At 36.6% G+C, this 13460-nt stretch overlaps 1 protein-coding gene across 1 annotated transcript in view; it reads right to left on the bottom strand.

Moving 5' to 3' along the window:
• Nucleotides 1-13460, bottom strand: part of LOC102383327 (vacuolar protein sorting-associated protein 13B-like) — a gene marked incomplete at its 3' end in the record, with an annotated part of 448314 nt that overhangs the window by 404306 nt on the left and 30548 nt on the right. Inside the window, exon 4 of the mRNA XM_025193225.1 lies at nt 9978-10162. Within this exon, the coding sequence (XP_025049010.1) occupies nt 9978-10162 (185 nt within the window). The remainder of the gene's footprint in view (nt 1-9977; nt 10163-13460) is intronic.

The raw sequence follows: 13460 nt of genomic DNA, 5'->3' as shown, positions 1-13460 counted from the left end.
ACAGTAGCATTTACAGCTCTCTGCTTGGCTTGTTGTTCTTGGTCGGCCACCCTTCGATTCAATAGTTTATTGTTCCCTAAATAAATATACAAGGCAAAACTGCTGTGTCTTACAACTCTGCAGTTATTCAAGGTACGGGGGCTGCCACCAAGGCTCATCTTACCTGCCTACAAATACCTAATCGTTCTATTCCTTTAATATGCTATTGATTTTTATACTATTTTTCTCACTATTTTGCAGAGCCCTCAGAATTGGTTTAACAGTAATTTTGTTTATAATGCCAAATTAATCTGTTTTTTAAAAATGTACTTACCCAAAGCCAAGACAACTCTGAATTTAGACAACCTCCCAAATAATTAGATTCTATACATGTAAAATGTATTAATTTTGTTATAATTTGTACAGAATTATATTAGAGGATCATCTTAATTTCATTCCTTCCACTGCTGCAGCAGGAAAAATAGTGGCAAGGAAGTAGGCAGTAGTGGTGGCAGTAGGGAGGCAGCCAGTAGGGGAGTCAAGTGGCCTGACCCCTACTCCTGGCTACCCAACACCATGCCCCCTGCTGCCTGCCCCTGCTGCTGCCTCACCACTTGTCCCCCTGTTGCCTGTCTGCCCCCACCTTCAGCATTTGACTCCCCGTGCATGCACCTGCCCAAAGTGCCTGCACACTCTGGGACTTAGCCCACCTCCCCCACCAACCATTCTCCTTGTTGTTGTAGTGCGGCTCCAGAGGCCTGCTGGAGCTGGGGGGATAGCAGCTGTGGAGAGGCAGAGGCAAGGCAGGAGGCAGGTATGCAGTGTCTATGGCTCCAAACCCTTAGTCAGGGCCAGAGTCGGAGCTGCAGCAGCTCCCTGCCGCCACTCTACCTTGTACTCAAAATCCAAGACAAGGCACTTTCCCCCCTCAATATTAAATGAGGGGGGTGGGGGGGAACCTTATCCTGGATTCAAATAAATACTATACTTTTTCCCCCTTTCCTACCCTATCACCAAAATAGTTACTTTGATGAATATAAAAATTTCAAATTTGTCTCTAATTCTTTTCTCTCTACAACATGAATGTCATATCAAATGCAAAAACTTGAAAAGTATAATTAAAATGATCTAACTATAATTTTATACACATGTACACTTTATATAGTTGTTCTTCATTTTTAGGGCATATTTTAAGCATTTCACAGAAGAATATTATACCAAAATCAGAGAGAGGATTTTTCTGGAGCATCAGAAGCTATTCTGTTATCTAGATAACACTGGTAAGCTTACAGGTATCATCATATATTATAATATCAATTATATCTTCAAGTGTGTCCACAATTTCATGTCTTAAGAGTATTTATAAATATGAATCTCTTTCCTCACAGTTTCAAGGTGATACAATTACATCCATCTCAAACAAAACATCTCTGATCTGATCACAATCTGTTGCTGCTCTGTATTATCAAACTATTCAGATGACCAGTTTGTAGCTAATTTAAAAGGTCCTACTTACACTGAAGTGTACTGGAAGTTAAATTTTTCGTTATTTACATACTAAATGCAGAAGCCTACATAAAGGATCAAAACACATGTGGGTACAATCACCCATGAAAGACAGCAAAATGTTAATACCATGCAAGTTTCATACAGCTGTGTTCTGCCGCTCCCAAGCAATTATTCAAGAGAATGCACTCTTGCACTTAGATTTTAAACAAAGTTTAAGCCATGGTTCTCAAAATGAATGCCAACCTTGGCCACATTATGTGGAACAAACAGACTCAAAGCCAGTATGTTGCAAGGAAATGATTAGATCTCAACAACCTGCATTACAACTGAACTTAAAAATGTCTTTTTAAAAAGAGGGGAAAAGTTTTAAAAACAGGGGCATTAGAACAGCCAATCACTATATTTCAATCTTTTTTTCTAAGCTGTTAAAGAACTATGCAACAACTCCAAAACCCTTTTTATATGTACACCTGGGAAGAATACTGAATCCTGTTACTTTCCTCAGTGCTACCCTGATGTGGTTTAGACCAGATGTTTAAATGTTACAGTATGTACATTTTCTTCTTCTTTTCCAACGCAAAAGCAAAATAAGAGGAATATTTGACTTCACTCCACAAGAGACCTATTTAATAGTTTGGCGGTTATGTAAGTAAAGGTAGCTTGGCTAAGTCAATGTTGACGACATACAGAACGACATGATCCTAATGAGTTGGAAAATATTGGCTCTCATGAGATTTGACCAGATGCTACTGAGCTGAGAAAGCTACTGTATTATTGAATTTCATTTTTATGAGGTAAAATTTATTATTCAACCATTAAGGTATCCCACATGAAATCTTGCATAAAATAGTTTTACAGTTACTTTCTGGAAAGTAGATTTTATTTTAACTTTAAGACATCATTTACATGAGGGATTCAAATGCCTATTTGATCACCTTCAACAGAGAAATTTAAGGTCTGCAAGCAATTTTCCCAAAATACCAGATTAATGGAACTGAACTGTCAACAAAATAATGAACTACCTGAATAGGACAGGGAAAAAGCAGTAGCAAGTTCCAGTTTTCCAGAGCAAACTAAAGCCATGTGTGACTGTGCCTATGTTTTCTTGGAAGGCTATGGTTAGGAACTAAATGTTTCAGGTATACATTAACAAACAAAAATTATAATTATACCAAAGGATTAATAATGCTCACTATTTAAAAGTTCTATAATGAGAATAGAATAGTATACTTTGAAATGGATAGCTATTTCTAACATTTGTGCTTTTACAAGTAAATCTAAAGTAATGTTTTCCTCGTCAAATTCATTTTTAGCACCAATATATTTAGTTACCATAAATATGTAGAAAGCACAAAGTATTTCAGCTTCAAACTTCTTCCTCCCCACCCCCGAAACTGAATTATACAGCTGCTACATTATTAGCATGGGATGTGTATTAATATGCATTTAGTATACTGCTACTATTAATGTTTAAGTACCAAAAAATTTCAGAAAATGTTCTCAGAGAACATGAGACAGCACTAAAGAAAAGAGCCCAGGGAACCTTCCATCTAACTCTCTTTATCAGTTTTAACTTTATTGCATTTCCAAACTCATTCAATGAATGCTTTTTCTTGAAATATGAAAATTAATAAAAATTCTCCCCATCAAGATTGCTTTCTGAAAAGTATTTTTTGCCTTTTATCCTTTTTCTACCAGTATCTATTGCTTTGTAGCATGAAATATTGCCTATCATGTCTCCCCCATAGTCCCAATCTTTTCAATCTCTTTCAGAAGTGACACCTACTAGTTTCTACTGCTCACCTCTGAACCCCTATTTCTGTTAATTGCTTTTTTTTCCATGATTAGCCTATTGTCCTAAAGTTACTAGGCATCTAAAAATGCAAGCAAGTGCATAGCAAAATTTTCAAAATTATTTAAGCATCTTAGCTGCCTAACACCCATTGCTTACAACTAAACCCTATTCAAATCAGAGGCAATTAGGTGTTTTTGAACATACCCTTGGGCTATTTCTATCTTGAGCTGCCAAAGTATCATGTTTTCTTACATATACACACACACACCTTTCCCCTAAAAGTCAGCCTCCCAAAGTTGCATGTATTAAGCAAGGAAGCTGATTTTCTGATTGGGACAGAAGTGTCTTTGCTTTGGTTCCAGCTCCACAGTGCAGCAGCTGTTCCATTGGTATTTAGGCAACTAAGGAAATCAAATGCCTAATGAAATCACTAATCTTCACTCCAGAGGTGTCAATGACTGTCTCTCCCTTTTAATGGTCTGATGTTCCACTAATCAACCCCACCTTGCTTAGGACAGTTTTGCTGGCTGCTAGCTTCTCCTGGTCTCTTCACCTATTTCACAGCTTTGGAAAGTCTTTAACTCTTTTCAAACTCATAGATATGCCCATCGTCAGCAGCATCTAGCACTTCAGCTTTAGTTAAGCAGCAAAAGAAGTGAAAGTCAGCTGAATATTATGCTTTGTTTCTATTTTACCCAGCCATAACTGGAAAAATCTTCTCTCTTCATTGTGCCTTTCAAAAACAAGGTACGTGTTATATGCAAGAAAATAAGCTATTTTTGATAATCTGACCCTAATCAATTAGAACCAAATTAAAGTGTTCTAGGTAAAGCAATAATACCTAATGAAATAAAAAGCATTATAATGTGTTCATTAATACTAAAATTTTACTTGCTTCTGTAGGTGCTTAGCAATATTAATCTGTAGAGAATGACAATCAAGTCTTTTATTTGAGGTGTAATAATGAAAAATGTATATAAGCACTATAACTTTCAAGACTTTCAGACACTTCATTCTTAATATCCCTCAGAACTCTTGAATGTAAACAAATCTCATCTTGATAACTTCTTCCTAATTTTTTACAGTCCCTCTGTTTTGAACAACTTAAGTCTGGCAATACCAGTTTTATTACCTGATAAACTGAGTGTGTCCTAGAGTTGTGAAAAATCGAGGCGTTTGCCCTACCTCCCCAATCCCCCTCCCCCCACCCCCCAAAAAATGACCACAACAATTTTAGTAGGGGGAAAGTAGTTACTGAGTTTTCCAGTTTACTTCTATTTCTTGAATTCCCACATTATTATGGAGTGTTTATATGAACACAACATGTTTGACAGGGTTTGTTTTTTGTTTTTTTAAGTTAAATTAACCCAAGCTCCAATTCTAAAAAGTGAAAGAAGGTAGTTTTGTGGTCAGTTACTGTCATACACATTAGCAATCAATAAAAGTTATAAGTCTGTAAAAAGTGTAGAGAAGAAGGAATGCTGCTGACTAATACTGCAAATGAGTGAACAGCATTTTGTCCAAACACTAGTGAACATGCTTATGCAATATACACATAATTACAGCAAGTAAGCTGGAAACTTCATTGCTCAACTGCACTCAGTCAATCAGATAATTCTCATCAAGTAAAATATAAGCATTGTCAACAGTTGTAAAGCAGGCAAAAGAATGTGTCCTGATAAAAAAAATTACCCTTTTCAGATTTTTCAAGCTAAACTATGACACTGATGGATATTTGTTTTTTGATGTGACAGAGCAAAAAACATGGAAAAAGATGACAAAAAAAATCCTTCATTAGGCAATTTCCATAGTCAAAAATTGATCTGTGATGATAATTTAAGATCACATTTCATGGATTTCAGCCAGTCTTTTATATACAATTAATTTAGTAACTTTACTTTCAAACACATAAAATGTGGCAAAGACTGAATGATGATTATACCACCAAAGTAATGAGCTGTTAAGACAGGGACAAATTTCTTGGTAAACTAAAAACTATATTTTCCAGATAGTAAAAAATGTGGAATTTAAGCAAAGGACTGAACTGTCTTATCTAACATTTCTGAACTAGAATAAGAAATTTTAAAGTTTTTTCTTTACCATCAGCTGCCCAGTTGGCTGTCTGAAAAGGATCTGATGATCTAACTTCCCCATACAAGTAAGGCAAAATTTTCCATATTCGTATCCTACTATTAAAATATGCTGATATTGGTGTTGAGCACAAGACAGACTTTATGCAAAATATGTATTTTATACCATTACGCATTGACAAAACAAGTAAATCAAAAATTGAGCCTTCCACCTTTCTATTACTTAACTAACATGAAAGGGGTTCAAAATCAAGATGGATGTTGAGACCAGAAAAGGAAGATGAGACTGAAACATAAAATATATACTATATTTACTTGAATTCAAGACAAGGTATTTTTCTTCCAGTCAGCATGTGGAAAAAAGGCCCTTGTCTTACACTTACACACACACACACACACACAAAACCTCATTAAATACAGTATCATTAAACTGCTGCCAAAAGCAGCTTGTACTCAGCAATGGAAACCAAGTATGACGTTGATTAAGTCCAACCAACACTGAGCATGACTACACAATACATGGCCCATACTGGAAAACATGCTGATGGGAACCTACCACAAGGATAGGTTAGTGCAAGCCATCTTAAAAAGATACATCTTACTACCCCATTAAGCACTGTCCCCCTCAGAACCAACTCTTTTCAAAGTCACGGTGAACCACTAAATTGTATACATTTTTATTTCTTCTCCACTCACACAGATGAGCTGCACCTTTCTTTCCCATTTCCAATGATTCCCGTTTCCTTACTGGCCGTAAATGTCTGGCAAACATCACCAAATAGGGCCCCAAACAGTTCACCCCAAATCCTTCTGTTGCCACCTATCTCAGCCTGGCACATATGATTAGCATGGGTGCACTTGCCATGAGGTAAAGCTGGTCAAGGTTGCCTTGTGCTTTATCGGCCTGTAAATCTCTGGAGTATCCCTGGACTTGTGACAAGAACACTTAGTTCCAGTTATAAGTGAAGGGCTAATTAGCACATGGGGATTTTTGGAAGGGGTTATCTGGAGTACACACACATACTAAGCAGTGTTAGGCTGTGGAGTCATGATGGCTTCAAATCCTGTTGACCCTGGTGGGGCCCAGCCCAAAGAACTCTATGGTAAATTATGAGCCTTTTGGATTTGGACTAATATAATGCATAGTGTGTGTTATACATAAGGAGGTGCCAAAGTGCTGCTTAAAAGTGTGTTTATGGAGTACCTGTGCTAAAACCTGCAGCAGTTTCAAAAAAGGTAAATTGCATCAATTTTGGATGAACTATGTCTATGGGTACTATATGCAAATTACTACAGCTATGTTTAATTTTACGGTCAGTGTTTTCAAATTTGCTCCTCACTTCTGTGCGCTCTGGAAGAGCATGGTCTGACAGTAAGGAGTTGGAAGAAGTTGCCCCAAAGGGCAAGAGGGATACTTACTCTCTGGATTTATTTTCCCTGTTGTAGCAGCAGGAAGGGGACAAATTCAAGGCATAATACTAATAATTAGATTCTAAACCTGGAAAATTATAACAAATTTATAATTTTTCCATATATAAAATCTAATTGTTTGGGATCATCTTATATTCAGGGCCATCTTATATTCAATTAAATATGGTACTATTTACTGCTTTACTTCAACTTTACATATTTAGAATGCGTTTCAGAGTTAACTGCAAATCAATACTTGCATCACAGTTGGTTACTATAGAAGACTGGAAAATTATACAATTAACATGGGAGCAAATGGGACCATTTAATTTAGAAGCATGCCAAGTTGCAGATGATCTGAAATAGTGATCTGCCCACTCAAAATAATTCAAACAAATTATTGAACAAAGACTGATTAGTTTAGATTAAAATTTGTAGTAAGCTAGTTGCTGAAAAAGCAAATCAATTGGTCAAATCAAATCAATACTGAAAGACAGATTCTAAAGATTGACAGGCTTAAGTAATTAGTACTCTGGGGGCTCTATTAACTGTGCATTTTTATTTTGCTAACGGAATTCTGATTTCTTCATTTTTTCTACTTACTGAATTTTGCTTACAAAATCTATTGCATATTTTTGGTATTTCATTTAATATATATTATGTTTCCCTCTGGGATAGTTTTCTCCACCCTGATAAAATCTATTCCAAATATTCTCTACTGCAAATTAATACAAAACAATAAATCTAACTTCTCTGTAATGTACTTATCTTCAATCGTTTCCTTTACTCCTAGGGAGAAAACCAGACATTTTTCTTTTCTTTGGTTTTCCATAAAGTTAATTTTTCATAGTCCTTTGTTATTTATGCTCTTCAAATTCCCTTTTAGCTCTCTGAATTTTCTACTGACATTTTATTTTAGAATTTATGTTAACTGCAACTGGCTACTCTTGGGTTGGACTTCCACTTTCTGGAGGATATCTATTTGATTTAAAGGACATTTTGATTTTGACATTTAACCAAACACATTTCTTTTAAAGGGATAGGTATCACTTGCTGTATTTCTGTTATGGTATGCTTAAGAAACTTTGACACTGAATTAAAGAGTGTCAAGCCTAAAACTTCTTGTTCTCCCTGCCCTCTGACAACGTGTTAAACTCTAGCTCTGGCTCCATGAAACAACACAAAAAGCATACATAACCCTTATATATTTCCTTTGTGGGAAATGCTGGAGAACAAGAGGCAAGTGCAGACAGATCTTTAGAAGAGATGGAAACAAAGAACAAACAACTACCATCCATTATAAAACTGTTAAATTTTGTAGCATGCCAAATTGTGAGACTGTCCCATTAATATAAAATTGGGCCTTGTGGAATGTGTGAATCCAATTTCTCTCTCTCAGAGAGATCAGTTCCGGCCTTCTGCAGACTCAGGAAGGCCACCACAGTAGTCTACGTGCAGTTTTCTGTTGTGAGATGTTTATTCATTTCAACAATTTGGACTAGAACATCTATTTAAAAAATGAACATATTCTGGAGCACTGTTCCATGAATAACTCAAAGAGTTATAGAGAGTAAAAAGGGCACTGGTTATAGTCTTAATAATACTAAATTATGATCCTAATAAACATGCAACCTAACATACAGCAATAAGTTTCTTTTCCTACCAGTTGGGTCAAAATGTCTCATTTAAGAACTGCTTGACAGTTCTGTAAACTTACTCTTCAGTCAAACACTCACAAAACAGGCCTATCAGCTAAACCTGTGGTTCTCAAGGAGGTGCTATGGCATCTAGGGTGGCCTGAGACCCTTGTAATGGGTGCCACGAGGTACCCCACACTGTTAGGTTTGCAGATATAATTTACATGATAAATCTCTGGATAGAGATATTCCAAACAGAAATATATAGTTGTGGTCTCTGTGGTTCTTTGCAGCAGATAAACTGCTCTATTCTTTTTTGGTACTCAAAATAAGAGTGAACACTAAGAACAGGTATTTTTCAAGTGATGCCTGAAGTCTATTCAGGGGTGCTTCAAGTATAAAAAGGTTGAAAATCCCTGAGCCAAACAAACCTATCTTTTGAAATCGTAATGGCCTTGAACAAACCACTGTCCTAGAAGTAGAGATACTGTCACGCTAAAATAAATTCTATTCTGAATAAAAGGCCAGGCACAGGGCATAATGGATTTCATGCTTTGCAAAAGGTATGAAGAGGACCATCAGCAGAATGAGACAAATGCCTCATCAAACTCTAGTTTTAAAGACAGACCTTGTGCTCTCTTTTTGGTGTCCCATTAGCTACTGCCTTAAATCCTCTGATGCTGGATGGACATAGTCTTGAAAAAAATACACTTCATGGATTTGAATTATAATCTTAAACTGAACTGCTACCCTTCTTGGGGCATAACAGGTAAGTGTTGCCAAGATCACAGAGATTTATTAAATGAAAGCAAATTACCCTAAATGGTCCTTGACTTGACAACCAAATTCAGCAAAACACTTAAACATTTGCTTTAATTTTAAGAACACAAAGCTGTGCAGGATTTACACAGGTATGTCATAGAGGGCTTTGATGAATAAATCCTTAATTTGCACAGCCAACTTTTTTTCTAAAAACTTCCATGTTTTGTATTATGAATCTACACAGTTATCTCCTTTATTTCTTCCACCTCTTAGATTTGCATTATTTCAACTACCTCAAACAATGAAGAAAGAGATACTGGTAAGACTAGCTACGATGAAAACCATTTGAAGCCCTTTCTACAAAAAATTTTTTTTTTTAAATCACATCTCCATGCAACAAATGTTGGTAATAAATAAAGCCCTTAAACCTAGTGATTTGTATTTCATTCAACAGCTTCACCTTTGAATGATCTTAAATTACTGCATTGCACAGTATTAGGTAGCAAGGCTGGATGTTGCAAATGATGAAGGAACTATGGAAAAATTATCCTGTATGGGAAAATTAAATGCATCCAGAAATTGTTGCCAGAGAATGAAGTTTGGTGGCTTAGCTTACATCCTGGATTTTAAACATAAGCTATAAATACCCATATGGACACAAAAGCCAGTTAAATATTGCATGCTAAAAGCTTGGATTTAAAATGGTATCACTGTATATGCATTTACTTGCTCCATGCAGTGCTCTACATAATAGGTATTAATCTACCATACTTGTCAAACATACTATGCCTTTACCTAAAGTTTGGAAGACTTCATTCAGCAAAGTTTCATTTACTGCTGTAGAACTGACATTCCCAAGATGATGAAACCAACTCTGATAAATAGTTTGAAGCAGAAGGGTCTGAGCTCTTGTTGCTTGAATGGTCAGATTAGGAAGCTCAAATATGCATTCTGTCAGAGGAACATGAGATCTCTTGGTCCTGGTTAAAAACATTAAAAGACAAAAAAGGAAAGTGATTAATCTAGAGCACAGTATTGGCAACAACTCCAGAAAACCAAAATCACAAGATATCAGACTATACGCAGCTGGTTTATAAGGGCTAACATGCATTTTGGAAAGCTTTTCCACAGTATTTCAAAACTTAGTTACAAATATGACTGGCTCTCCAAAGAAAATTAATTTCTCAGTAGGAGTCACTCTTATCTACCAAAAAGAAAATATGTATTCCACATACAATTTTAAAGAGGAACTCACTCCGCATGAATTTAGCCTGTTCATCTCAAAATTTTATGATAGTTAATTTAAATACCAAACGTGAAATGTGAAATTTAACGTTTGAACACTTATAAGTCTAACTCTGAGGCATATATGCAGCAGCCATACTGCCTGCACAAAATGCAGAACAGCCAAGAGGTAAATGAATTATGTGACTGTACTGAACACCACTGGCAAGTTCTGGCGATGACAAAGCGCAACAGCAAGATTCATTTGGTTAATCTAAACACCAGAACTCCTTAATACTATTTACATGACCCAATTCAAATATATTTGTTTCTTTTTTAAATGTAAAGGATGAATCAAGCTGCATACTTCTACTAGTGCTGTCCTCATCTTTCTTTTTAATCACAACTGCAACTGTCAGCAGCTTTCAACTTCAGATGACCCAAAATGCTACTGTATCTCCTTCAATGCTGCTCACTCCCTGCTGTTCCCTCTTAAACCATTACCACTCTAGACAACTATATCAGCCCTTGTCCATGTTGTTTCTACATTTTTTCCCTTAACCACTTCCTTAGATTTCCTCTTTCCATGCATGTCAGTTGTTTTCAACTTCTTTAGACTCAAGGCACCCTTGTTAGATACAAGGCACTTCTCAGAAAATGCCAGCTCTTAATTTTCATTCATTCTGCTGCAAAGAACTCAAAAAGACCACAACAGGTCAGAAAGTTTTTAACACTATGGATTCCTGTTGAAATTTCAGTTTAACTTTTGAATCACATTTGCACACCTAACATTGCTAATATTGTGTGGCATTCCACGGCACCCTTGAAAGCATCTCTGCACCTTCCTCATGTGATCCTCCTACCAGAATAGCATTAGAGCAACTTCCAAGTATTTCTGAATTTATTCTCCCAACACTGTAACTGTTATTTTCTGACATAACTACAATAAAAGCTAGAAAAAAAGAAACAAATTATAGACAATATAAAAAATAGTATATACAGTAAAAGCTGTGTTATCCGGCACTTAACCATCCAGAATGCTCCACTAACCGGCATCTGTCAACACAAATCTTCCTTTCAGGGGACACAGCAAAAGCAAAACTGGAAGTCTCACTTCCGGTTTCACTGCTGCAAGCCAAGTTCCACTTCTTCTTTGTGGACCACGGCCCAGGGCAAAGCAGCCTGCACGGGGCCCAGCTTCCTGCCCCAGGCACACTGATGCCAGGGAGTGAAAGACCTGGTGCACCAGATGCGGCATATTTGATTAACCGGCACCCCCCATTCCCTATGGATGCAGGATAACAGAGCTTTTACTGTACCATGATTTTAAAACTATTGCAATTACAACTGTGCAATTTGGATACATCTAACACAGGGGTGGGCAAAATGCAGCCTGCGAGCCAGATGCAGCCCACCAGGGCGTCCTATCCAGCCCGTGGGACCCCTAAATTTTAGAAAATTAATATTTATCTGCCCCGGCTTCCAGTCATGTGGCCCTGGGTGGCTTGCCAAAACTCAGTAATATGCCCTTCGCCCAAAATAATTGCCCGCCCCGATCTAACATTACTAAAATGCTGAAAAATGTGCTCATATATTCAATCATAGAATCATTTTCAAATATTTTATGGAACATTCTTTCAGTAACATTTGTTATATTAAACCACTACAAGAAAAGAATTTAAAAACTAGCACAATGAGTATCTCAGCAAATAAAACAACAGAAATCAGCTCCTCCTCGTGCGGTAAGACCTCACTAAGTGTATGTCCTCTACCTAGCCACTGCCACTTTTCAAACTTTAAATTTATGCTTGATCCCTTTTGATTCTATTATTTACCCACAAAAAAAAAATCTTATTCCAAGGACAATCATTCTGGGAATAACACAAAAATACACTGTATCCTACTGAACATGCTACAGAAAGGCACTGGCAAATGGCAAATTACAACAAAAGCCAGAAATTAACTGTATCATTAGCCTCAGGCAAGTATTCCACACACACACTGTACATAACAAGTGAATTTGTTATATCCAATGAAAACTGTAGTGACATTATATTCATCTTATAGTTACTTCCTCCATAGCATCTTATATCTGAGAACTGCTTGTCCTTGCCCTAATTATTGCAATGTATCCTTCCCAACACCGTGGGTGTTTGCAGATGTTTAAAAAAATAAAGGCGCTTTACTTTAAACTCCATGCGCTCTCATGCCAAGCGCTGTGCATGCCCAGAAGTAGCGCATTAGTTGGACCCAGCTCACCTGATGTCTGTGTAGATTTGGCACTTTAGTGAAGCTTTTTTGGCACCTTTATCTAATAGCTGATTGGCTCAGCTTTAGATAAAAGTGCCCAAAAGCCCCTGATCTATATAGAAGCTTCAGAGTCAGGTCAAAGTAATGTGCTGCTTCTTCTGGTAAAGAGCATTTATTGTGTGTGTGTTGGTGGGGGGGAGGGGGGGGGTATCTGCAAGCAGCCCTTGATTTTACAACATATTTCATTGCAATAATGTTAATTGTTTCCTTTCCAAATTTTAATTTATTCTCTTTCTACTTTGTCTTTCCTTTTACAGTACATTTACTCTCTCTCTTTTAAACAATATTTAATACCTTAAACTAAATGCTTCCAATTCCTTCTCTATATTTTCTGACAGAACGACTTCATAACATGCTTTTTTTTTTGAAAAAGGAGCAGTGAGTAATGGTGCCAAATTCAGGATCAATAAATTACAAATTCTCCACATCTCTATTATGATATTTTCTAATATCTAATAACAGTACTTTTAGAGAAAAGGGGTTCTCCAGAGGGCTGCAACAATAGCAGCATACAGCCCAACAGTGGATAAAACTTCACTTTAAAACACAAGACTATTTATTTAATGTGTAGTGCAGCTACTGTACTGAACTACAGTGACTTTAAAACTTACAGGTTTCATGTAAAAAGATTCCCTAACGGGTAATAACAGTGTATTAAATAAAATGTGTTTTTTTTATAGTATGCAAATTGTAGACTTATTGTAGTTCTTAACAATCCCATTGGAGCAAAACGCAGTACACTCT

The sequence above is a fragment of the Alligator sinensis genome, unplaced genomic scaffold (genome assembly GCF_000455745.1).
Source record: "Alligator sinensis unplaced genomic scaffold, ASM45574v1 scaffold497_2, whole genome shotgun sequence".
Lineage (NCBI taxonomy): Eukaryota > Metazoa > Chordata > Crocodylia > Alligatoridae > Alligator > Alligator sinensis.
This window is presented reverse-complemented; position numbering and strand designations above follow the sequence as displayed.